The sequence below is a fragment of the Planococcus citri genome, chromosome 3, assembly GCF_950023065.1.
Source record: "Planococcus citri chromosome 3, ihPlaCitr1.1, whole genome shotgun sequence".
Lineage (NCBI taxonomy): Eukaryota > Metazoa > Arthropoda > Insecta > Hemiptera > Pseudococcidae > Planococcus > Planococcus citri.
Window position 1 is genome coordinate 17,453,459 of NC_088679.1, and position 27,345 is coordinate 17,480,803.

Below are 27,345 nucleotides of genomic sequence, written 5' to 3' on the forward strand. Positions count from 1 at the left end.
CCCCGTACTCGTTCCTCGGGCTTCGCCCTCGGAACTCGCTCTTGGGGGCTGCGCCCCCAAACCCCCCTTCCCTCTCCCTTTTCTCACTCAGAACTCGTTTTTTCAAGGTAGACCCCAAGTCCGTTTCCTTCATCGATATTACATTAAATAAATGGCTACCCAGCAAGTCCATTTACCCCGCGTCCATAAACAACAACGAAGCTTAGGGGCTTATTTAGTTATTGATGCGACTTTTTTCTTTTTCTGCGCATAGTATCTGATTGATTAATTTTGATTTTGAATACAAATTTGGTGGCCGCGTAGATCCGCGTAAATTTGAAGTTGATCGCCTCTTCCCCCTTGCAAAACGTTTTGATGGGCATCACTTGCGCCGAACGGATGCGCCTCAATAACCTCTCCTTTCCCCTGTGAACTTCGTGAGCAGTGAGCACTGCATTTCCCACCCGCCTCTCTACACGCTGCGTATCCATAGTGTAATATCGATGGTTTCCTTACAACTTACTAAGCAAAATGAATAATTAAAAAGAGAAATACTCGGCTGAGAAGTTGGATTTTTTGTTTACTATTTGATGATAAATAAAATGCCTAGCAAATTGGAAATATTCGGCTAAGAAAAAAATGAAAGCTCAAAGTTAAAATTGTTCAAAATAATTCGATTTTGATTTTTAATTTTTCATACTTAAACTAAAATATTTTGATTTCAAAATATTTTATAACATATCTACGCATTGTAAGGAAGATTTTGAAAAAAAAAATGAGCAAAATCGGTTCAGTTTTCATAAATTTAGAGGAGGGGGCCCAAAAATTGGTTTTTGGGGCATATCTCGCCCCCTATGGTACCAAATCGGTTCAAATTTTGGAATTCGGTTTAAAACGCAATTTGGAAGAAAGTGTATTTCCAAAATTTTTTTATGTTGATTTTAACCCCCTTTCTCCGAAATTTGAGGCCCTTAAAATCAAAATTGGGCCTTCGCTATAGTTTTCGCATCAAGTACTCGTCGAGGGCTTTCTTTTAAAAAAAAAATCAGCTTCCTAGGTGTAATGGGGGCCGAATGAGAGCCTGGTGAACTTTTTTTGCTTGTAGCTGTATACTATAGATATTATTATACTCAAAGCTTCATGCTGAACGGTTGACGGTTTTGATTTTGGTTTTTGACGTGCAGACTTCATTTCATTCTGGATTGAATTGTGCTTTTAAAACTGATGATTTCATTTTCGATTTCATGATGTAGCTGAGCTGTCTACTGTTCTGTTATCTGTTTATTCAAAATTAAATTTAGTGTTGACTGTTGATTCATGATTGTGATTTGATTGAATAGTGATTGATTACTGATGAATGATGATACTAAATAAACTGAAAACAAGGTTTCAAATTTAAATTTTGAAAATTTGCAATTGCCCAATCAATTCCATTATATTGCAATACTCGAGTTTAACTTTATAGACGTACCTAAATGAAAGTTGAAACTAGCTTTGTAGACGTTCTACGTTCTTGCACCTGAACTCTGAAGGTAACTCAAACTAACCTAACCTACCTACTAAACTAAGTACATAATTATGTAGTCAATCCAATATCGAAATATTTTCCATTTCCATTATTAAAATCTTAAAAATAATGCAAAATAGACTATCAAAAACTGAAGATTGGACAACTACCTATTGACTTTTTCAAAGTTTGAAAATTGGTAGGTCAGAAAAGACTGAGAGGAGGGGATTTCAAATTAACAGCTCGATGACTACGATGCGATGACAAACGTACAAAAATTACAAAAATATTTTTTAGAAGGTTAAATTACCCCACCACACCCCTCAGGTCCTTCGTATCCCAAAATGCAATCAACCTGTCTACCTACCTACTTTGATTTTTTGGACAAAAATTCTTGAATGAAGCAAGTTTTTAATATCACCATCGTCATTTTTTTTAAAAAACTTGGGGCACTGAACCTCCCAAATGGGTCTCACGATCCCATAAGGTCGAGATTATTCAAGGGCCCCGTTATCATTCATTTTTTGCCACTGGGATCCAAAAAATCAATGTGATAAGTGACAAAACGTACAAAAATTTCAAAAATACTTACCTGCTCAATTTCAAAATCTTTGGAAGTATTTTCTGAGTTGGGTCGTTTTTGTTTCTTTTTTTTTTTTGGAAAATTGTAAGGAAGAATCGATAAAAAGTTGTAGAGGAACCGGATCACAAAAAAAAACAGGAGCATTTTTCAATTATTGGATCCCCGACTTCAATTCAATTCAATCACTTTTTTCTATTGCGGAGTTTCAAATTTCAAAATTTACTTTGAAATTTTTTTTTTGAAAAAATGTTGTTGATCCCAATTGATTATGTCCTAATTAGGGCTGAGAAAAATATTTAATAACGTATTTTTTTGTAATATACCTACTAGATGTGAAATATCCAACATAATTATGTAGTTTTACGTTTCATCAAATTTCGAGTCGATTGAGCCAATGAGCCCAATACGTTGGCAAATATTTTGGCATATTTTGGGTATAAATGAAAGGCACATTTTAGCATATTTTGAGCAGTCTTAGGGAATATTTTGGTAAAATTCGTCAATTTTCGCTGTTTTTAGAGAATATTTTGTAAAAAAAAACTCACAAAACAAGTAAAATTTCAGAATTGAAAAACAATTTTTTTTTGTTGAAAAATATTGGAAATTTTTTTTTTTTAATGTTGATGGAAAGAATAGAAAATCAGGACTCATACGCCATTCAGTTCAATTTCAGTGATTGAAATTTAACAAAAAAAAAAAAAAAAAAAAAAAAAATGGTTATTGTACGAAATGAAAGAGAGGATAAAATTCCCTTCAAAATGATATCCATATTATTAGAGAATTTTTTTGAATATAGGTAGGTACTTAATCTGGTTTTTACTTTTTTAGGGAATATTTTTACATATTTCGCGTTTTTTAGGAAATATTTATAAGGAATATTTTAACATTTTTTAGAAAATAAATATCTCAGCCCCACCCCAAGCATAATGATTACTGCATAAGGAAAAAAAAACTTTTTTACCATGCTTTCTTCTATTAATTCACTTTAAAAAAGAGAGCCCCAATGCCCTAAGGCATCTTCACTTTATTAGATCATACAACATGATACTGTATGCGTTCAATTTTCTGCAATTTTCGGCCCTTAGAACATTCACGACTCACGTACGTAAAAAAAAAAAATGGATACACAGAGAAATTCTGCATAAAAAAAATACCTAACAAAAAACCCATGAAAATGTGAACTAAAGAATTTAGAAAAAAAAAATCGTAATTCCCTCTTAAAGAGTTGTATTTTGTAAAGCAACAAAAATTTTCCTCCATTTGGGCCTTTTTTTTCTTTTTTTTTACAGATTTTATTTAATATTACAATTTTAAGATATTTCTTAAGTAAGTAACACATTTTATTTATTCTGTTATGGACCAAAATGATTTTTTTTTTTGAAATTAACGCAAAACGACAACAAATACAAAAACAGGAATGATGAGGTACGGTACGGGGTCGACAATTTCATTTTCTGTAGAATTTTTCCATAGTTGTTTTTGTTTCTCTGACGAAATTGCTGTTCTGTAAATTAAAACCCTCCAAACATAAACGTAAACGACAAAACAAGCAGAAAACAAAATTGAGAATCACGCAAAAAATTACCATAGGAGAGAGTACGTAGCCTACTTGCTTATTTGAGGAAAAAATTGATAATTAAATAAAAATAATATTGCAAGCCTACCGATTGATTGAATCATCGACTCGTCGTGAATTTTTGCAAGAAAATCTCAATTCACGTCGGTTTTATTAGATTTTAGGTAAAGGTTGTTTTATAAAAGTTTCAGCTTTTTTCAGTTTTTGTTTAAAATCAATCGGTTACTCAAGTCAAGAGTTCGAGGTAACTGTTTTTGACGCTGCTGTAAGATTGGATTTTATGATAATATGAAACGAAAGGGAATTAGGGAAATCAGTAATGTGATTCATATATCCGCTTAATCGTATTCGTAAGTATGTACTTGTATTTTGAAATTTCATTTGTTGCAGTAAAATTGGATTCCATTCAAAATCACTACCTAACCTACTTCTAATTGTTTGATGTTTGATTTGATATTTGATTCAATGATTGTTCAATAATAACTCAAAAGTCAAATTCAATGTAGGTACGAAGATCTAATCGTAGGTACAAAAATACAATCTGAATCAAACCAAATTATTCCGAAATGCGAAGCCGAACGATAAAGATTAGCCTAGGTAAGTAAAAGAAAATGGGAAACGAAGGAAAAGAATAAAGATTCAGATTGTATCTAAAAGTCAATGATCTATTTTTCTCGATCTCGTTTCAGAAAAATTATTGAAATTAATGAATGAAATGGAAAACGTATCAAGTACCAACTTACTTATGGTAATTATTGCTCCATTCATTGCAAAGAGATGAAAGTTCAATATTTCAATTCAAAATAAAAATAATTCGCAATCGCAAATTCGCAATATTGAGGGCCGTATTCATAGACGTTACTTAGGGATCACTTGGCTAAGTGGTGAATTTTAAAGCAATTTTTCCAGGCCTGATTGAATTTTTGAAATTTTGTTTTTTAATAAATTGAGAGATTGGACTCCGAAGTGTTGGTTTATCATTTTAAAAATATAAAATTTTTATTTGTTCTTGAGAAAAATTGAATCAAAATTCACCACTTAGCCAAGTGTCCCTTAAGTAACGTCTATGAATTCGGCCCTGAATATTTTGAAAAAAAAAAGTAAAAAACTCACACAACAAAAAAGCATGGCATTGCTACGCCACCGATGGCATCGTCAAATCCTTCATCCACCTTTCGTGGCATTCCAGCTTACTACGAATGCTGCTCGCGAAAAGCTGAAAGTTGTTTTTGTTTATGTTTGAAACACTCTCGTAAGTTGCAACTTGTGCTTTGCGTCGGTATCGTGGTAGTTTACAAAAAAAGCTCGCGAAAAGTGGTAAGTTTGTGCTTGTTTCCGGTAACCGATGGAGTTGTTTTCCCTCCAACTTACGAAATTCTAATCGAATTTTTTTTGCAAATACGTTCGATGCTGATGAATTGTGAAACAAGTTGTTCTTCGAATGTTATGAAAGATGGTGAGTTTGAATTTCATTCGTAATTTTTTTTCAATCGCTAATTACTTTTCGTAATCTGTACTTACCTGAGTCATAGTTTCACCTAGTTTATCATGAGCTAAAATTGCGCCAATTTTTACCCACCGTCTGGGTATTTGTAGAATAATTTTAATGACTTGTTATGCATCTGTGTACTGATACGAGCACTAATTAATCGACGATTTATGGTTTTCTTCGTACAGTATCTTGTGGTGTTTGATGACAAATTCATTGACATGTGATTATCTCGTTAATTAAGTCGAGGAAATTATTCTTCAGTGAAAGTATACATATAAGTATCATACCTAGTATTCAACAGGTCGTGAAAAAATGTTGCTGAAACTGGCATTTATGAAATTTTACTGAAATTTGATCATTTCTAGTCTCATTTAGATTTATTCGTTATCTATGTAAATATGTTTAAACGAACGTGAACGCTTGTCAATTTTTTCCTAGAGGAGGGGATTTTTCAACGTTTTTATATAAATCATGATCATGATCAACCAGTCACATTAAATAGAATTTTTTGCATCAAACATTGAGTTATTTCAGGGTCAATTCGCTCGTGTACTGTAAACTTGTTTCTGATAAAATAAAATAACATAATATTTTTCCATCTCGCATATCTCTTTTCCGCATGTGTAAATATTTTACGAATTTTATTCCAAAAGCTTACTAGTCCGATTTTTAATTCGCAGAGATGGGTAAACGGTGGCGCTTATCAAAAGGATTTTTACATTCGGGTGATATCTATTTACTTGGCTCTTAGCATAGTGTGAATACATAATAGGGTTCGCAACCCCTTTTTTTTACTCTTCAATGGAAATCCACCCTACCCACTGCTCGTATTGCAGCAGTCGAACAAGACCTTACGTAACATTTCTCAACTCGTGTGCTCCTCGTTAAAAGCTACACCATAGCCTTTTCATCGAGCTTTTTTGTTTCAAGTTGCCCTTCTTTTTCACGTGTACTTATTCCCTCTGTCTGTTGAACGAATAATTATTTCGGATTTATTTGCTCGGTGAAATGTAATCGGAGAAAGGAAAAGTACCGGTGAATTTCCTTCTGTGTTCCAGAGGAAGGGAGCATGAGTGGGTGGTATGAGTTTTGGAAGTGAGGTGTAGTGTGACATAATGTTAAAAATGTTATTATGATGTTATACGAAGCGTGCATTGCATGCAAATGAAAGATTAGATGATAAAAAAATAAAACAATGTATCTACTGGATTGCGTTCATCTTTCGTTATCAATTCCATTTTTTTTTTAGAATTTCTCTATTGTTGTTGTAGTTTGTTTTCTCGTGTTCTAAATATCCGGCTTTGGTGTAGGTTCAATTTATATCATTTCACGAGTATTTTTGCACTTGAAGTATAGACTAAGAATGGACCTCGAGTCTTCAATGAGAGATGACCAATGGCACAAACAGCAGTTCTCAAAGTCCATTCCAATTTGTGAGGGAGATAGAGATGTTCAAAGTTTTGAGGAAAATGAGGATATTGTATAAGTAAAGTTCGAGCAGCATGAGTCAACTTGACAACTAAAAATGGGACAATTTTGGAATTTCTGCAAGTTTATGAGTCCTTATAGAACCGTTTTTTGGAGATTTGGTAAAAAAAAAACAGTGTTGCACCTTTTTGGGTGCCAAAAATAATTCGAAAAAGTTGAAACATTATATCGCACCTCGGGAGTAATAAGGTCACATCTCAAAAAAGTGAAATTTTACAGGAGAGTGATTTTCTTTTTTTTAAAAACTTGATTCATTATTTTTATCAACTTATAATTAATTGTGAGGAATGAATAGCACCTCATTTTAAAGATCTGGTATGTTCATTTAGCATAAGAACACTTTGAAAAATAAAATCTTAAAGAGGAAATATTTCAATGTTTGGAAAACATTTTGAGTTAGAACCTTTCATTAAAGTTGATGTGGAGGCGAAAGGAAGAGTCCAAAAAAAATTTCATGATAACAAAGTTGTAGAGAATTAAATTTCCAATCGACTTAATGGCGTTAGTTTTTTTCTAGAGTGCTTAGTTTTTGAGTTTTTCTCAAAAAACTAAAATTTCATGATGTGTGCAAATTCATTTTTTTGAAAAGTGATCAATTTAAAAAAAATTTTCCATTTGGTACAAACCAATAAAAAATGCACTCCTTGTGACTATTTCTAACTGACAAACATTCAAAACAATCAAAACTATGGGTGGGATTTATCGGCACGACAGTTTAGGGTGTTTCAACGACGAAAAAAGGTAGTTTTCACGACGAAGTAATATAATGCCCGGCCACATAAGAATTGAACGACCAAAAAAAAGTTGAACGACGAAATAAGTTTATTCAGCGACCATATAAAAATTGCACGACAACATAAAAAAATCAGCGACGGAAATTAAAAAGTCGCCCGACAGCAGTCAACGACAGATTTTTAAAAAATGCACGACATTCTTGTATAAAATAACGACGAAATCTCGAACATGTGTTTCTTTCTTAAATATAAAAATTAATCGATCATGTAAATATGTTATGGGACGAAATACATTCATCTACCTACTTCTTCACTGCTTCAGCAACGCTTTCTTTAGCCTTACTTGGCCGGCCTCTCTTACGTTTTTTGGCATAGAGGAATTGCTTTGGCCTTTTCTGGAACAGCAACAAGTTTGAGTCGAATGTGCATCCCTAATAGTCCGGCATACTTATGACAATAGGAGTAATTGCACCCCCCCCCCCGCTGATCCTCCGGGACAACTTTTTTCTTAAAGGGGACTTCCTAAGGAACATTTTAAAGCAAACTTGCCCAAAAAAAAGTTGGCCTTACTTACAAAATGGCGGCCATTTTGATTGACAGGTCAACCGAAATTGCAGATCTTGCGTTTCAACATAGGACTTGCACGAAATTTTTCAACCCTTACAAATGAGGAGTCGGCCTGCAAAGTGACCTAACTGCAAAAAAATGATTTTAGAGATAGCAACGCTATCTGATAGTTTAGGACATGCCCTACAAAAGGAATATATCACCTTCATCCAGTTTCACTCGTAACACCCCTTCCCCCCCCCCCCTTGAAAATGATAAAATTAAAAGCATGGCCTGCAAAGTGACCTTATTTTTACGATTTTCCGAAAATGTGTTTCATACGGTACTGTTTGTTGAAATCAAAATTAATTTTAACCCCTTCTGAAGAAATTCAAAAATTTTGGAGACATCGAAAATCGCACTGGAGGCTCCAGAGTGATTCGAAATTGTAAAATCGTAAGTTGAGAATAAGCCGCATCTCCAGTTTTAGCTACCCAGCTTCCTGTACATAAAAAAATCTTGAATGAATGAATAAATCTTTGCTTTCATAAAAAATAACGTACGCAATGAAAAACCGGAGAAAATTGCGTACATATCACTAAAAAACAAAAAAAACGCATGTGCGGCCTGCAAAGTGACCTAACTGCAGCATTTTTCATTTTTGTTGCATCCTGTAGCGAACCCGTGTTCATATTTTTCAGAAACGAAAATGTGATTAAGTGAGTGAGGGTTGACCCTTTCGATTCCCGAAAACAGATTTCGAAAATGTGACTTCATTTTCCTAGGACACGTTTTTCTCATTTATCTCGAAATCAATTTTTTGCAGTTAGGTCACTTTGCAGGCCGACTCCTCAAATGTAGATCGAAAGATCATGCAAAAATTTATCACCTGTCAAAATTTCAAGTGCTAAAGTGCGTTTTCCGATTTTTGGTGAATTTTTGAAAATCCAATTTAGGCCAAAAACGAGGGGAAAAAATCAAAATTATACCAAATTGACCAAGAAAGCTGAACTTTGGGATATACCCTATTTTCGACATGCCAAATCGATTGGAAACGGTTTCAACCCGTTTTGAGCAGTTCTGGAGCCTCCAGCAGATTTTTGAAACTCGAAATTCCCACAAAATTTCATGAAATTGGAGTTGTAAAGCTGAAATTTATTCTCAAAACTAATTTCAATACGCTACGAAGTACTGCAGGCGAATTTCAAGTCGTTTCGGAGCCTCCAGCGACTTTTTGAAAATTCCTGAAGCCTTCAGCAGATTTTTGAAACTTTAAATCAATTCAATACGATACTTGAACAACCTATAGTCTCGTAAAATTCACAGGTTATCTTATGTTGTCGGGAATTCCTTTTTTTCGGCGTGCAAAGTGAATATCTCTGTCGTTACACTGGTCGTCGTTCAAAAACCTATTAAATTCGTCGTTCAAATCACTTATGCCGTCGTGCATTTAAGGCTGTCGTGCAAACACCCTATTTCGTCGTTGAACTTTGCTGTCGTTCAATATATTTCTCTGTCGTGCCATTATAAAACTATTTGTTAACACTTTGTATGTACGAAATTTGCTCAAAAAAGGTGGAGTTTTTTGAGATGTGCCCTTATAACTCCAAACAACAGGCCATTTGCGTTTTTTACAAGATCTAGATAATGTACCCAACTCAAAGTGTAATTTTTGGATGAGGGGGGTCATACAAACCCCAAAAATGTAAAAACATCAAAATCAATTTTTTTTGAGATGTGACCTTATTACTCCCGAGGTGCGATGTATGTGTCTATCGCGTAAATGCTAAAAAAAATTGAAAAAATTACCCCAAGTACAACTCTTTATGCTAATTGATATACAATAAGCCAAAAAATGAGGGAAAAAATGTAAATTTTACCAAATTGATCAAGAAAGCTAAAATTTGGGATATACCCTATTTTTGACACGCCAAATCGATTGGAAACTGTTTCAACCCGTTTTGAGCAGTTCTGGAGTCTCCAGTAGATTTTTGAAACTTGAAATTTTCCGAAATTTTATCAAATGGAGGTGAAAAGCCGAAATTCATTCTGCTAACTAATTTCAATTCGCTATAAAGTCGGCTGCAGGTGGATTTCAAGTTGTTTTGGAGCCTTCAGCGACTTTTTTGAAAATTATGGGAGTCACCAGATTCTTGAAACACGAAATTCCTACAACATTTTATCAAATGGAGTTGGCAAGTGATTTCAATAGAATATGAAGTCGACTGCATGGTGGTTTCAAATGGTTTTGAAGCTTCCAGCTACTTTTTGGAAATTTAAATTTTCCAAAAAACGCCATACAACCTTTCAAAAAGTCGCTGGAGGCTCCCAAACAATTTTAAACCCACCAGTAGTCGACTTCGTAGCGTATTGAAATTAGTTTACGGAATGAATTTCGGCTTTCCATTTGATAAAATTTTGGGAAATTTCAAGTTTCAAAAATTACTGGAGGCTCCAGTAATTTTCAAAATGTCGCTGGAGGCTCCAAAGCGACTTGAAATCCACCTGCAGTCGACTTCGTGGCGTACTGAAATTAGTTTGCGGAATGAATTTTGGTTTTCCATACCCATTTAATGAAATTTTGGAAAATTTTGAGTTTCAAAAATCTACTGGAGGCTCCAGTAATTTTCAAGAAGTCGCTGTAGGCTCCAAAATGACTTGAAATCCACCTGCAGTCGACTTCGTATCGTATTGAAATTAGTTTTCATAATGAATTTCGGCTTTCCAAATCCATGTGATGAAATTTTGTGGGAATTTCAAGTTTCAAAAATCTACTGGAGGCTCCAGAACTGCTCAAAAGGGATAAAAACAGGTTCCAATCGATTTGGCGTTTCGAAAATAGGGTATATCCCAAATTTCAGCTTTCTTGGTCATTTTGGTAAAATTTTGATTGTTTCTCCTCCTTTTTGGCCTAAATTTGATTTTCAAAAATTCACCAAAAATCGAAAAAGACACTTTAACACTTGAAATTTTGACAGGTGAAATTTTTGCCTGATCTTTCGATCTACCTTTGTACGGTTTAAAAAATTTCGTGCAAGTCTTATGTTGGAACGCAGAATCTGCGATTTCGGCTGACCTGTCAATCAAAATGGCCACCCCCTTGTAAGTGGGGCCACTTTTTTTTCGTGCAAGGGCTAAAAATGTTCCTTAGGACTCTCCCTTCAAGGAAAAAAGTTGTCCCGGAGGATTGATGGGGAGGTGGTGCAATAAATCCTTATTCGGGCTCCCCGATCAACATATAGATATATTCTTTGCTCTCATTTCTCAAAATTTTTGTCACTTTTTCTCAAATTTTTGGTCACTTTTTTGCTATTTTTCAGGCACTAAAGTCACTAAAAAAAATTAAATAGTGGATTTCATGCCTGAAATTCATTCAAATTATGTTACATAAAATGCTGAAATTTGTTTTGTGTACTATTTTCGACATCTCAAGTCATTTAGTGGTGGTTTCGAACCGTTCTGGAGCATCCCGTAAAATTTTGGATCCTCAAGTTTTCGAAAAAAAAAATGCTGAAATGAGGTAAAAATAAAATTCAGCTCATATATAAATTCGGATTTACAATCTGAGGTTACCCTATCGATTGATTTAGACCCGTAGAACGGTTTGAAACCAGCATCAATCAACTCGGAGGATCAAAAAAGGGTAAGTGCAAATTAAATGCTAGCTTTTTGTGAGTTCATTGGAGCTGAATTTCATTTTCAGCCTGTTTGAAGTGTTTTTTCGTTGGTTAGAAAATCCAAAATCCTCTAGAGGCTTCAAAAATTTTCGAATCTTTCTTCTTTCTTTTTCTTCAAAATCATCACCAATCGACTCGAGGGGTCAAAAAATAGGTTATAAACCAAATTTCAGCCTTTTATGTCGATTTGTTCAAATTTTGATTTTTTTTAAAAATAGAAAATGAGCCCAATTCGAATTTTTGAAAAGCTAAAAATCGAAAAATGAATTTCAGCCTCCTGAAATTCTTGTTGATGGTGTTTTTTGAGGTCTTCTTTCAATCCCCTTTTATCAAATTTCGTCCATGTGAGTCGATTGGTGATCGTTTCGAACCGTTCGGGAGCCTCCAGCAGATTTTTGGATTATATAATTTTCGAAAAAAACGCTGCAATTGAGGTGAAAATTAAATTCAGGGCTTATAAACTCGGATTGACCATCTTTGTGACCATTTTGGTCGATTCAGACCGATATTTTCAAAATCTTTTAGTGCCAGTTCAAATTCAAATTTTTTCCAGCGAGTATTTTTGAAAAAAAATCACCATTTGCGAAAGTGCGAAGGAAAAAAGTTGAAATTTGGTTTACGTTCTATTTTTTACCTTTCGAGTTGATTAGTGATGGTTTAGAACTTTTCTGGAGCCTCCAGCCAATTTTCGCATCTTCCAGTTTTCGAAAAAAAAACCAATGTAGATAAGTAAGGTGAAAATGAAATTTTAGCTCCTTATAAGCTCACATTCACATTTTTGTGACCCTTTGGATCGATTTAGACAGATATTTTCAAAATCTTACTGTGCCAATTCAAGTCCAAAATATTCACTATCTACGATTATTCTTGAAAAAAATCATCGTTCGCGAATGTGTACCCTGCTTAGAACGTTTTTTCGAAACCAAAAATCAGTGTAGCCAGTTGGCTGAAAATTCACTATTGAAAAAACAATCGCTATAATTTGACACGCTAAGGAATTCCCCTTCTTGAAACGAATCGAAATACCACCACAGCTTAGCCCACAGCCCTTCATCTACGTTTGTCGAACCCTCCCCCATATACGACGATAACATTTAATTATACGCATCTGATTGTGTGAGAAGTGAGATGAAGCTCTCGAAATACTAACCCTCTTTGCAAATATCGCCAAACTGTTCGAGCACATACATGGCAACAAAGTCACTGGGTGCTTTGAAACTTCAAAACGTCGCTAACCTTTGGCTGAATTCGATACTACCGAGTCGAGTTACTCGTATACGAATGTGAAAATATTCGTTTATATAAAACGAGCATCGTCGTCGTTGCTTTTAAACGTAGAATTTCCCGAATGGAATAGAATAGAGCAAGTTCTTTAGCCCAGATATTTTGGCACTTGGCAGTTTAGAGATGTGAAATGGTGTAGAAACTCTTTGCTCGCAGTAAACGACAACTTTTACATTACGAAGCTGATTTTCCCAAAAACCACGAGCTTTTCTCGTCACATCACAACGTTTAGCATTTAAGCTGAGCTGTGTTACAATGAGCGAAATTCTAATAAAATACGTCATTATTGCATATTTCTGAAAGCCACCTTTTAGTACAACACAATAATATACGTCGTACTTAATAATTAATGAAACAGAACGTGGCGTGAGATGAACGTGTGAGCAAAAGCACCCGCCAACTGATGATTGCGTCTAATAATAGAATCATTTCGAACATGCTCCGATGATTTAATTATTTTAAAATTTCACTTCACCTCTCCGCGAGCTGTGTAAATATTCGTGTAGTTGAAACTTCAGCCATGAAATTATCGACGAGATGAAAGTTTTAAGGCAATATTAAAATATGCATTTCGCCAGGGTTTTTTATGCATTAATTTCAAAATGAAGTATTTTCACAAATTGATAAGTTCGCTAGAATGAATATTTCACGAGCAGGTGAACTTCGGGATGGTTTTTTTTCTTCGAGGAAAGAAACTTTTTAACGAGATGATAAATACTGGTAACTTTCCGTATCGATGGAAATCTTTCCAAGTATACAATGAGATTATCATGAAAGTACGAGTATTTGACGTAAATGTCAAATGGGTCATTCAAGTCAAATCGACGAGCTTTTTGAACCATTCGGGTAGTAGACGATTTAAAAAAAATATTTTTCATGTGGGTACATCCGATGAGAGATGACGAATGGCATAAACCGCAGTTCTCAAAAGAGCATTTCATGGGGGGGGGTCATTCCACCTCAACTCAATCAACGTTTTTGAGTCATGTCCTTCGATTTCGCTCAAATTTTAAATTTTTTTGCAATGTCTACCCACCCAAAGTAAGAAATCCACGATCAGTTTGGTCCCAGTCCCCTCAGTAAGCAAATGGGGGGGGGGCTTAAATTTTTTCACATTGTCTCGAGGTGTTCAACTTCAGCAGTGCATGCCTCCAAAGCTATGATACTTTGATTAAAACTGATTTCACAGTTCAAAAGACCATTGCATTGTGAACTTTTAAAGTATTTTGAAATTTTCAAAACTTGAAAGTTGAACTTTCAAATTAAAAGTTCAAATTTCAAAGTGACGCTGAAAGTAGGAGCTACCATTTAAAATTATGAAAAAATTTCCATAGATTTACCTTTTGATGCCTTTTTGAAATATCAAATTTTCGAGATGGGATCTTTCAATGTGGGGGGAACACCCCTCCCCCAAATTTGGGCAAAACTTTCAAAAAAAAATCTGGGGCATGTGATATATCGAATTGTATGTTTTAAGTGACGCTGAAAACGAATATGGCGTCAGATTTTTGATTGGACCCTATCCACGGCCCCCAGCACCTCCCCAAATGGGGTAAAAGTACGTAAAAAAAATGGTTTTATTCGTGTGACACTTGAAATAGTATGTTTTCGATATCGCTGAACACGAATATAGCCTTAGTTTTTCGAATTGACCTCACCCCCCCCCCCTAGAACCTCCCCACCATTGGGTAAAGGTCCAAAAAATTTGTTGGGGACCGTGGATGGGGACTAATCAAAAATCTGACGTCATATTCGTGTTCAGCGTCATCAAAAACATACTATTTCATGTGTCACACGAACAAAAACATTTTTTAAAACTCTTACCCCATTTGGGGAGGTGCTAGGGGACGTGGATGGGTCCAATCACAAATCTGACGTCATATTCGCATTTGGCGTCACCAAAAACATAGAATTCGATATATCACATGCCCCAGATTTTTTTGAAAGTTTTGCCCAAATTTGGGGGAAGGCGGGCAGTGCTCCCCCCTATTAAAATATCCCCATCTCGAAAATTGAATATTTTGAAAAAGCATCAAAAGGCACATCTATGGAAATTTTTCAGAATTTTAAATTGTAGCTCTCACTGGCAGCGCCATTTTGAGATTTGAACTTTAAATTTTTGAAAATTCCAAAATGCTTACTTAAAAAGTTTAAAATGCAGTGACCTTTTGAACTGTGAAATCAGTTTTGATCAAAGTATCATAGCTTCTGCTGAAGTTGAGTACCTCGAGATAATGTGAATATAATTGAACCCCCCCCCCCATTCGCCACCTGAGGGGCTGGGACCGAACTGATTGCGGGTTTCTTACTTATTGGGTGGGCAGACATTGTAAAAAAAACTTGAGCGAAATCAAAAGACCTGACTTGTGGAATGACCCAGGGAATTGTTGAAAGAGGATTCGAAAGAAGACACAGAAGTTCGTCACATTAAGCAAAAATTTCAGTTGTTGAAATTCATTTTTCGATTTTTGGCGAATTTTTTAAACATTTATAACTGAGTTATTTTTTGTGAAGAAAAATCAAAATTTCATCGAATTTGATATAGTGAGAATAGGAATTACTGACTTAGGGAATTGGAATTATTAGAATTGGTTAAGGGATGAAGTCAAGAATTATTCCCTAGAGAGTGAATAATTTCTCGTACCAGGATAGCTCATAGAGAAAAGACCTTAAGTAAAACCAAACCACCATATGCACAAACATCATACCAAACTATCAATAAAGTACTCGAGATCGCAGAAATGTTATTAGAAGTAATTTATTGATACTTTAGTATAACAAAATACACGTTAGATTTCATGAAAGTATAACATAATCAGCATTATTTTATGTTTGAAAGTGGACTCTACATCTACTTGACATCTCGCATAAAATATCGACACGTAATATAATTAAGTTTAAGCTTAATTAACATTACCTGGCGATGCAAACTACGTATTATTTAATTAGACTAGGTGTGTTACGTCCCTCATAATATTATTATTTAACTAATAAGTCTATTTCACAACTTACGACACTGTGCTTATTTTCTGCCTCTCCTGTGATCCACTCATACTAAGATCGGCGACAGAATTGGGTTATGTAATTCCATATTTCCCGAATGGATCCGATTCGGAGAAATATCCGTAAAATGGGTAATTTAAATTATTTAGATGAACGTATTTAATTAATTCACATTTTTGAACAAATTATCCACAGTGGTAGTGGGCGAAAACAGTTAAGAGGGATGATGGTTTTTTAGACCATCATTGCCTATACGTCTTTTGTGACCAAGAACCAGCCATCGCGAGTAGCTTATTCCAAGTGAAGTTCGTGGCTGGAGATCCGATGCTCGTACCCTCGAGTTTTCCCTCGATCTACGAGCCACCGGACACAATAAATCATTTCCCCTAGGATGTATAAATACTTTCCCCTATATGCGTAGTTCTCACGTTGCCATACCTCTGGTATAAGTAAATCTTATACGCCTAGCTGACGAAGAATATTACGATTAAATGTACGAAGGGATTAATTTAATTATCGCTAAGGCGATCAGGGCATATTCCCTCATATCAAATTGGCATGAAAGGCTGAAATTTAGTTTTTGCCCTATATTTTCAACCTTTTGAGTGGATTGGTGATGGTTTCGAACTGTTCTGAAGCCTTCTGCGGATTTTCGGATTCCTCAATTTTCATTTTCAAGCAGTTTTGCGAGAGAACGTTTAAGGTATAGTCAACATTGGGTAGGAAAAAAGATTTTGACGAAAATTGGTGAGAAAGTGTACTTTATTGAGTGAGACTGAGAAACCTCTCAAATTGTTAGTCATACAAGAAGCTGAGCCGAAACCAACAATGTTTCATCAAAATTTCAAAAATTCGAGGACAGGGGCATTTCACCTATTTTACCTCGGAGTATCTTTTCAAATCGCTCTGGAGGGTCTATAATAATGAACCTCAGAAGTCAGAACCTATAACTTTGGTCGATTCTTATTGGACACCTTCTTGATCACTTTAGGTGATTATGGCAAAAATTCAGGGGTACCAATTCAAAAATTAATGTTGACCAATTTGTAAAATAAATCTCAGAAAAAGACTAAAAACATCAAATTTTTAAAAACAATCGAAATGACTAAAAATAGTTTTTATTTTTCTATAATTTTACACCAAGCTAATTTATTACCGGTGTGCCTCAGGTGCAAACATTTTTTCACCATAAACCACAATTGGCAATTCGTTTATTGTCGTGTAATTAAATTAACTCCGCCATAAAATTATTATTCTAATCGATTAAGTAAATATTCACTTATCGATATCGTTTATCGTAATAACGTATAGCTATTATCAAAACATTCGATTAGCTATTCAAACGGAAAATTCCCAATTCAATTTCTCAATTTTTCTTTTTTTTTGTAAATTCCCAAATTAATGTGAGAGTTTTATGCCTCTCGTTGAACTCGTAAATTATTATATGGAAATAAAAACGATAATGAATGCGTGTCAGGGCTCGCGCAGCAATGAAAACGTATCTCAATATTTTGAGAGTTTTATCGTCGATGCATGCAAAGTTCGCCATGAATGAAGAATTTGTCTGCTGACCTTTTAACTCGTAAACAACGCACGATTCTTATCACCGTTTTATAGGTATTTTGCGGCGTTACGCGACAATTCACATACGTCGCTGATTATTTAAAATTTCAAAAAGCCACATAAGAAAAATCATCTCTATAGGGATTAATTCTTTATTCCAGACACGTCCGAGGACGGAAATCTCCAACAGAAAGAAACGTATGATTTAATTGGGCGATATGCGCGTATATACTATATTGAATATAAGTAGGAACTGACTCAGTATATAGAGAAAGATAGAACGAGTGAAAGATAGAAAGGAGAAGGTTGATGGTGTTGCGAATCGGCTACTGCCTCTTCTCGGTTCAATCGGATTAAATTAAATTTAAGTTTATTAGCATATATAAGAATCGGACGTTCGTTTAATCCACTTCGGTTCTTCTAATTTGAACTCGTTCGTTTTGGCCTTTTTGCCATTTGTGTATTAAACTTTAACTGAGTAGATGGACGATCTACGGTAATCGTTGAGTTTAATTGAATGATTATTTAGATAGTACGTGTCTAGTTGAAACTGGTTCTGTGAATAGTGGTTTTTGCTGCTGACATTCGCGTAATATGTTACGTATTGCGGTTTGATTTATTTTACGATGTGTAGCCTACCGGTAGCTTCTGCTTTTTTGCAACCACACTACACACTTGATGCCAGTTGCCAGTTGTGCGCTCGTATATCGATTCATCGTATGGTATCTAATTGCTGTTTGAGGATGATAGGGGATAGGAGGTTTTTGCGAAGCCGTAGGGTGGTAATAATGTGCTTGTGTATAGTGGGATAGATCTGAATCACCAAAATAGCGTTCACGATTCCGAAATCCATTTCATCAATAATCAAAAATGGGGTGTCTGTGTTCAGTAGGGTGGGTCGTTTTTCAACTTTTTTTGGATTGTAATGGAGCTTAGCAAAAGGTCATGACGGTGGAGAAATTTCAAATTTTTTGGTCAACGTTTGACCCTCCCTCCCTTGCTCAAGCTTAAAGTTTTAAAAATTGACAAAATTTCAAATGTAACAATTTTTTCAACTTTTTTTATGTACTTCAGGTGGTCTCATTAGTCTTTAGTATGTACTTGCATGTCATCGTTTTTTGGCCATTAGAAAAGTTCGATGTTCATTTTAGTGATTTTTGTCAAGTTTAAATTATTTCGTAATTAGTATCTCCATAAAATTGTGAAATAAAAATTAAATGATCTAATAGAATTTCTTTTTCAACACATCGGTGTAAAAATTTTTCAAAATTTTCAAAATTTTGAGCTCTGGTGGGAAGGGGGGGAGGGTAAATGTTGAAAAAAAATTGAAGTTTTCCTTACGTCTCATTGAGGTCATTTGGCCATGACTTTTTACCATACTCCATCAAAAATTTTTAAAAAGTTGAAAAACGATCCACCGTTAGTTCTGAGTAGTGTCAAGTCTCTAGAAAACTGAGAAGGGTCTGGGTATTTTACCCTTCTGGAACAGTCAAGGGATGTCAGGCAATTTTGCAGTTTTCTCTCTATAATCAGGGAATGCCTTTAATTAATTTTTTTAATTTGAATTTGGTTTTTTATTTGTGCCAAGTTTTCGAGTTTTTCAAATTTAAAATTTCATAAAAATAAAAAATTTTTGACTTAGGTATAAATTGAAAAATATTCTGATTTGACGTCTGAAGAAACTTGGAATGAGCTGGGGAAGGAAATGCCGTCCATCGCACAATCCTTTCAAAGATGAAAAATTCAACGTGCCAAATAAATGTGACAAAATGAAGTTCTAATTTTTCAAATTTTGCAAAATTTTAACCCCTTTTTCTTTCCTGCCAATTCATTGTGGGTTCCCAATGCCCCTATTATCTTCGTATTATCTATTAGGAATTAGGATCGATTTATAGAAACATATTTTGGATCTTGGTCTATGTCAAATTTACGTAATTTGTTCACTTTGAGTTGAAAGTGAGCCATAACAAAATTTGAGACTCCCGCGTCGAAGGAGGAAAGGACTATTCGTCTCCAATGTTGAGTCATGTAAAAAATGGAACATTCCCCCTCCCCTGGCTCCTAAAAAGGTTCTGCATCTGTCTGATGTAAATGATACCTGAATTACAGATATTTTTCAGGTGGCAAGCCAGAGTTGAAAAGTTGCAGGTCGCTGAAATAAAAATATCTTCGTTTTGAAAAACTGAAAAAAAAGCTTGGTTCGAAAGTTGAATATTTGATCTATCGTTTCCAGATTCGTATTCAGCCATTCAAATAATCCCGATCCAGACTAATTTAGGCAAGTCGTTTGCCAAAATTCTCAGAATTGATTTTTTTCCACCATTTCCTTTTGATTTTTAATCGAAAATTCAAGAAAGTTTCGTCAAAAACAGAAATCTGAAAATTTTAGTAAAAATGATGCTCTTTAACTCGCTGAATAAGATCTGGGAACCATAGATCGAACTTTGAGTTTGAAAATGAGTTTTCTCATTTTTTGGAACTAGAAAAACTTTGATTTCCGAGATCTTCAACTTTTCAACTCTTCCTTTCCACCTGAAAAATGACCTCTACTTATCTTGAATTCTTGGATTTTTTTGGGGGTACACGGATTAAATTTCAATAAATTTCACAGTATTTTCTAAAATGACCCGACTTTGAGGACCCATTGCTCTCATCCTTCTTCGACCTAGGAGTTTCAAGCTTTTTATGAAACACTTGTAACTCAAGGTCAACTGTAGCTTCATAAAATTGATCGAATTCCGAGATATGTATCTTTTTCGATCGGTCAGATGATTCTACGTATTTGATTTTTTGGAAGGCAAAATTGTCAATTTTTTGCTGGTTTTTGACGTTTTTGGTGTGCAGAAATTTTCTCTTATGGGTTCTGTGAGGTCAGAATTTGTTCTATGATTCTGTGAGGTCTCCTAAAAATTGTTTACCTCCCCCTTCCGCCAACCAACGTTTAAAACGTTTAAAGCAATATTAAATTGAGGTCCAAAATGAGTTGTTTGCACAACAGAATTTCCAAAAGCTTTCCCCTATGAAGAAGTTCCTCCTTCCTCTCACTAAAAATTGAAAATTTCGTTTTTTTTAAATGTTTTGGAAGTTTTTTCAAAAATGAGTTTTCTTTTAAAAAATGTATGTATTTCCAAATAAAAAGTCGAGGTCAAGAACGAATTTTGGTTTGTGGCAAACAATTTTTGAAGAGAGGCGTTTTCTCTTCTAGGGATTTTTTTCGAAAAAGTTCTTCACAAAAGAGCTTTTTTCAAGCAAAAGTTTAATACCTACTTTTCATACTTTTTGTTCCACGAAGTTTATGAAGTTTTCAGATCTGAAAAATTAAAAAAGATAAGCGAAAATCAGAGAAATAAAATCATTTCTCTGAAAGACATGGGGTTGGGTCAAAACTAAAAAATGAAACGTAGGGTACGTGACATATCGGTTGCTATGTTTTTGAAGCTGCTGAACACGAATACGGCGTTATCTTTTCGATCCAATCCTCTTTGGGGCTTTTAGTGCTCCTCTCCCTCTTCTGTATAGAAAAAATGCTTATAAAACGTCTCTGTAAAGTGTCGAATTGAAAAAATGATGAATTTGAGTTCAGCACCTTCGAAAATATAGAATTCGACATATCGCATGATTTTCAACAGTTTTTTGAATTTAGCCCCAAAATGGGGGGGGGGCCTTTTTGGGTCAAAACTGAAAAATGAAAGATAGGGCATGTGACATATCGATTTCTATGTTTTTGAAGATCCTTAACACGAATATGGCGTTATTTTTTCGATCTGGCCCTCTCTGGCGCTTTTATAGTGCTCCTCTCCCTCTTCTGTATAGAAAAAATGCTTATAAAACGTCTCTGTAAAGTGTCGAATTGAAAAAATGATGACATATTTGAGTTCAGCACCTTCGAAAATATAGAATTCGACATATCGCATGATTTTCAACAGTTTTTTGAATTTAGTCCCCAAGGGGGGGGGGAGATTTTTGGGTCAAAACTGAAAAATGAAAGGTTGAGCATGTGACATATCGATTGCTATGTTTTTGAAGGTGCTGAACACGAATATTGCGTTATTTTTTCGACCAGGCCCTGATTTTTCGAGATATCGAAGTCGATGCTTTGATTTTTTCAGAATCAATTCCTCGGATTTTTTGTGAAAGCAACATCTATTCAGAATTCATCAAAATTTGGCCAAAATGCTGAAATTACATGAAAATTGTCGGAATTATGTAGTTTCAAGATCGGTGAAATTTCCATCAAAAGAATGTAAAATTGGAAAAAATTGACTGATAATTGGCCATATAGTTGTACTTGTACATGTACATATTTTCATGAATCGACTGTTTGAAAGTTGAAAACTTAGAGAATGAGATATTCAGAGCAATGTAACAGCCTTTTTGATTCGTATTCGACTTCTATGTAGATGACTTCGGTGCATCAAATATGACATAGTGTGCCAACCTACTTATACCTAGAGCTTTTAATGAGATATGCGACTCTCGAAGCTCACTAGTTACGGTAGATATCATTTATGTATTCAAAAACGTCGCACTTTAATCGTATTTATGTTAGCGGAAATGATTCCATATCTTGCTCATGAACTCACGTGTGTCTGCGTTTTGGATGTTTACATACCCATGGCGATAATATCACTGGTTTTTCAATAGAAATTTATGTACGTGTACGTGTTAACTTATCGAGTTGAGAAATTCGTCGTAATATAATCGTCATAGATTCTCTACGAACCGAGAGGATGAGGCGAGGTGTTGGTACTCGTATATTCGAATTCCCAACATATACTCGTACTCACATATTGTGTGCTTTTACTTACACTCGTCGAACATTCGAGCTTATCTGTGCGTCGTACTGTAAAACAAATAATCATTAATTTACGATCTACCGTCGTCGATACCAGTGGATATACGAAAAGCAACACCGAATAACCATTCGCACTCGGGGTTCGATTTTAAATTAAATAAATAAGCTATAAAACGCACTGCTGTAGCGTGGAATGGCATAATCGAGCTTTATAGCTGATGTAGATGTGGGTGTACGATGTGATCGTTGTGACGACTAACGTCGAAAAAAAGAAAAGTATACAAGTTGTATTACCATTTGGCGAAAAATACGTTCGAATTTTGGTATTGTTGAGCAGATCAAAGGTCATTCAAATCGAGTTGTGAGACTGCGACTATAGAGAAAGGAAATCTGATACGGTGGGTAAGGTTGCGGGGGTGATAGTGACGACGTCGACGTTTAATTTCGTCTCATTTTTAGCGTAATTATCTTTACATTGTATTCTATATTAATTTTTCCCCTTCTCCGGTGCTTTTGCCGTGTTTGTGTGTTGTATTTGTATCTAGCTGTATACATCATCGGTCGATGTATTGTTGCACTTTCTTTCACGCAGCAGTATCTCGTCGTCGAGTTGTGTTGGAGCTGCTGTTCGTACCTGGGCTCCTGGGTGGTATGGTCTGAAGCGATGAAAAATATCATCCAAAGTAAAAGTAATACACCTGCAGGGTTTTTGAATTTACCAGCTGAGAAAATGTACGGAATTGTTATTCGTGAAATTATTTTTTTTCAGAGAATCTCAAGGTGATGCTTTCTGAACTTAATTTTAAATAAATTTGCACCAATTATCGCAAATTGAATTTCCAAAGGAATATGGTCAAACGAAAAGCAAACCGAATAAAAATCGTATTTCACCTCCGGATAAAGGTACAAGGTCCTCGGATGAAAGCTAACGTAATTATTTCATTTTTAAATACCTCACAAAACGAAGATTTAGTTTAGAGAGCTTATTTGGCATTCTGTATTTGTTTTTCGACAGTTGGAAAATTCACCAGAGAGAGAGAGAGACAGTAAGGTAATTTGAATGCGAAAAGGTAAGCACTAGCACAACGAAAACGCCTCCTTATGAAATTACCTACAAAATTCTGTTTCGCTGATTCGGTGAACCTACTTATAAAATAAACCTTGTCTTGGCTTTTGTACGTTGGTAAAATTTTTGAAACCCTTTGAGGCTTTGCTGCATCCGAGCCATCGTTTTATTACGCCTTTTGGCGTTGACCTTGCGTACGAAACTCAGCTCACCGTGGAAATTTATTTTATATTAATTACATACATAAAGCACACTATTATACCTCTGTTGGTATGCACAAAAAGTATGTCTTTATAGACGACCAAAATCTTAGGGAAATAAAATATTATAATCTCCCTAGGGAAATAAAGTAAATTTTATTCCAACGGTTACATTCGGCAACAACGCAACACCTGACGCCGGCGACACCGTGGTCAAGTAAACACTTGTAAAAACAGCATTGGAACTTTCGTGTTTAAATGCAATTTACTCGAAATTTTGATCGAGGACATAGATGTTTGAGGTAAGGAAAATAATCTACGTTAAATTCTCTACAAGATGAAGTAGGTTTGAAAGTATTCCGCGTTATAGAAAAAAAGTTACGAAAGCTCAAAGTTGTAAAACCCTTGGAAAAAAATTGTTTGTTTGTGTTTAAATGCAATTTACTCGAAATTTTGAGTGAGGACATAGGTGTTTGAGGTAAGAAAAATAATCTACGTTAAATTCTCTACAAGATGGAGTTGGTTTGAAACTTATCCACGCTATAGAAAAAAAAATATGAAAGCCTAAAGTTGTAAAACTACTGAAAAAAGCTGAGTTTCGTATTTTTTTTTGGTATGTTTGAGCTTTGCAGGATATTTTCTTTACCTCAAACACCTACATGTATCCTCACTCAATATTTTGAGTAATTTCCATAGAAACAAATAAGGACGATGCATCACAGACAACAATGATTCATCAAGATTCAGGACCCATCTGAACCTGAAATAAAATTTACTTCATTTCCCTCGGAAGCTTACAATATTCTATTTCCCTGCGATTTTGGTCGACCATACAGACATACTTTTTGTATACCAACAGAGGTATAGTAGTTTGCTATATGTACGTAATTAATATAAAACAGTTTTTACATCTCGATTCATAAAGTGGATGATTCTAAACAAGTGCGTTACAGCGCTCGCTTACGCTCGCGCTGCAATTTCGCACTCGCTTATAATCACCCACTTTATGAATCTTGATGTAAAAACTACTATTTCTCCGCTGTGCGGATAATTTTACGCTCGGATACAATAGCTGTATGTACGAGTAAGTAATGTAAGAAAATGTGTATAAATGTTGCATTAGAGTAGGTATAACTATTCTATATGTACTTTTACTTTATGATATATTACGAGAACCCAAGCAGCCTTTGAGCCAAACTTTCTTCTCACAGAATGTCTTAAGTAGGTATAATCTTGAAGGATGCAAGCGTTTAAAATTCTATACGTTTGAATAAATTCGCCATATGAGATTTTTATCCAAAATTACTACAACAAGGATTACCGAAAATATCGACATTCAAATTTATCACCTGATGTGTTCGCGGTTTACGGTTTTGAGAAACGTTTGCGTCGAATAGTCATGGGCAATGTGCCAGGACCAGGAAAATTCAACCTGCTATCGGCGAACTTACCGAGATTATTTTTCTCGACGGATAAACTATGTATTTTTGATTCGAATCTTATTCGAAAATTGATTAAAATGTTACGTCGACTTGAGAACTTGTCGATCGAGGGAGTAGTTTTGATGACTGTTACGAAGACGCGTGTATTAAATAGGGATTATTGTCTGGAATGTGACGAAGGAGAAGGACGCTGCAAGGACGCCGATTAAAGATGTAATTAAATTTTTATAGGTCGTATTTCGATGAAAACGTTCGTTTATGAAACGTTTTCCGGATTTTAAATTTTACTACGGGAAATCAGTTTGTATGTACTTGGGATTACTGCCCCTTTCCCCTACACACCATGCTTTTGGTACGAATGTTTAGTTGTATTCCTTCTGTTCTCTGATTGACTGAACCAAAATTGTCAAAAAGTTTCAATTTTTACCAGAATTGCTCGCTATTAGAAATTTTTGCTTTTTGTAACCTTATAGCCTAGGCAAAATGCAATTTGACCCGGACATAATTGGGATCAAAGGTTTTTTTGGTGAATATTGTCTAGGATGGTGTGGTGAACAACATACTAAAAGCCCCCGCCCCTACCCCTAGAGCTACCCCCCCCCCCCACAGTGGATCAAAGTCCCCCAAAATCAGTTTTTTGTCAAAAAAAATCTGAAATGTCAACTTTTGAGTAAAATGAGCACTGATTATTTAATCTCCTCTCAAATACCTGTCAAATGAGCTATCAACCAACTCCCTAGCCCCAAGGGGGTGGCGCTATGACCCCTCAGTGATGTGATTTCAATAAATTCACATTTCATGACTTTGGGACTTGGAACCTGTTCTAATCGATCAAATAAAGTCAAACTTGGGAAATGAGATTCTTTTGGGACATAAAGTCGACCCCTAGGGTGGGGAGGGTCAAATTCGAAAATTACGGAAAGGTCATTTTTTTGGAGGGGCACAATATGGCCCCAAATGGATGAAAATGGTCCAAAATTGTACCATTGGTCAGTACTCCCATTGTGATCAACATATCCAAATTTCAGCTTCCTAGGTCATCCCCACTTCTTTTAAGGAGGAAAAAATCAAAAATGGGAGTAAAATGAGGGGGTTTCCACCTTAATTCCGCCTTAAATGGGGCGGGGATGACCTAGGAAGCTGAAATTTGGATATGTTGATCACAATGGGAGTACTGACCAATGATATAATTTTGGACTATTTTCATCCATTTGGGACCATATTATGCCCCTCCAAAAAAATGACCATTCCGTAATTTTCGAATTTGACCCTCCCCACTTTAGGGGTCGACTTCATGTCCCAAAAGAATCTCATTCCCCAAGTTTGACTTTATTTGATCGATTAGAACAGGTTCCAAGTCCCAAAGCCATGAAATGTGAACTTATTGAAATCACATCACTTTGAGGGGTCGTAGCGCCATCCCCCTTGGGGCTTGGGAGTTAGTTGATAGCTCATTTGATAGGTATTTGAGAGGAGATTAAATAATCAGTGCTCATTTTACTCAAAAGTTGACATTTCAGAATTTTTTGACAAAAAAGTGATTTTGGGGGGCTTTGATCCACTGTAGGGGGATTAGCTCTGGGGGTAGGGCGGGGGCTTTTAGTATGTTGTTCACCACACCATCCTAGATAATCTCCGCAAAAAAAACCTTTGATCCCAATTATGTCTGGGTTCACCCATTTTTTCCGCTATTTGCCTAGGCTATTAGCTAGATAAGTAGCCTTTGTTTTTGACAAAATTTCCGTAAAAGGTCTACGTTGTTGTCAAATTTCCAAAAAGATCCATTTTTTTTTTTTTTTTTGGTCAAAATTGTGATAAAATGTTAATTTTTGTCAAAGTTGTTTCAAAAATTTTTTTTTGAGGATGCCTCACAAAAAATTTTTTTTTGCAAAAGTTATCAAAAAGTTCTCATTTTTGATCATGGAAGTCAATTTTTTGCCGAAATTATCAAAAAGTTTTCCTTTGTTTTTGTCAAATGAGAAGTCCTTTTTTTTTTAAATCGACAAACAGATCTTGTTTTTGCCAAAATCGTCAAAGAGTTCGTGTTTCTCTTTGTTGAGATTATTTTGTTGTTATATTTTTGTTATTTGTTAATTTAATTTCTGTTGTTGGATTGTTGACGTTAAAGGCCAAGATGCCGGACGTCATAAAATAAAACTTTTGATTGATCGTTTTGTAAAATTTGTTGAAAAATTTTTCATTTTTATCAAAATGAGTCCTTTTTTTTAAACTATCAAAAAAACCTTCTTTTTTACCAAAAATGTTTTTAAAAAATCCTACCTAATTTTTTTCAAAAAAAAGTCCTTATTTTTGTCAAAAAAGTCCTACTTTTTGCCTAAATTGACATAGTATAAGTTTTGTTTTTGGCCTAAATTGTTGAAAAAGTCCACATTTTTGTTGAAAAAAAACA

The 27,345-nt window shown here is 35.1% G+C and overlaps 1 protein-coding gene across 1 annotated transcript in view; it reads left to right on the forward strand.

The window, feature by feature from the left end:
• The first annotated feature begins 4,884 nt into the window (after nt 1-4,884).
• The window catches only part of Eip63E (cyclin dependent kinase Eip63E), a 375,533-nt gene continuing 353,072 nt past the window's right edge, over nt 4,885-27,345 (forward strand). The window contains exon 1 of the mRNA XM_065355991.1: nt 4,885-5,101. Coding sequence (XP_065212063.1) covers nt 5,053-5,101 — 49 coding nt within the window. The 5' untranslated portion in view covers nt 4,885-5,052. The remainder of the gene's footprint in view (nt 5,102-27,345) is intronic.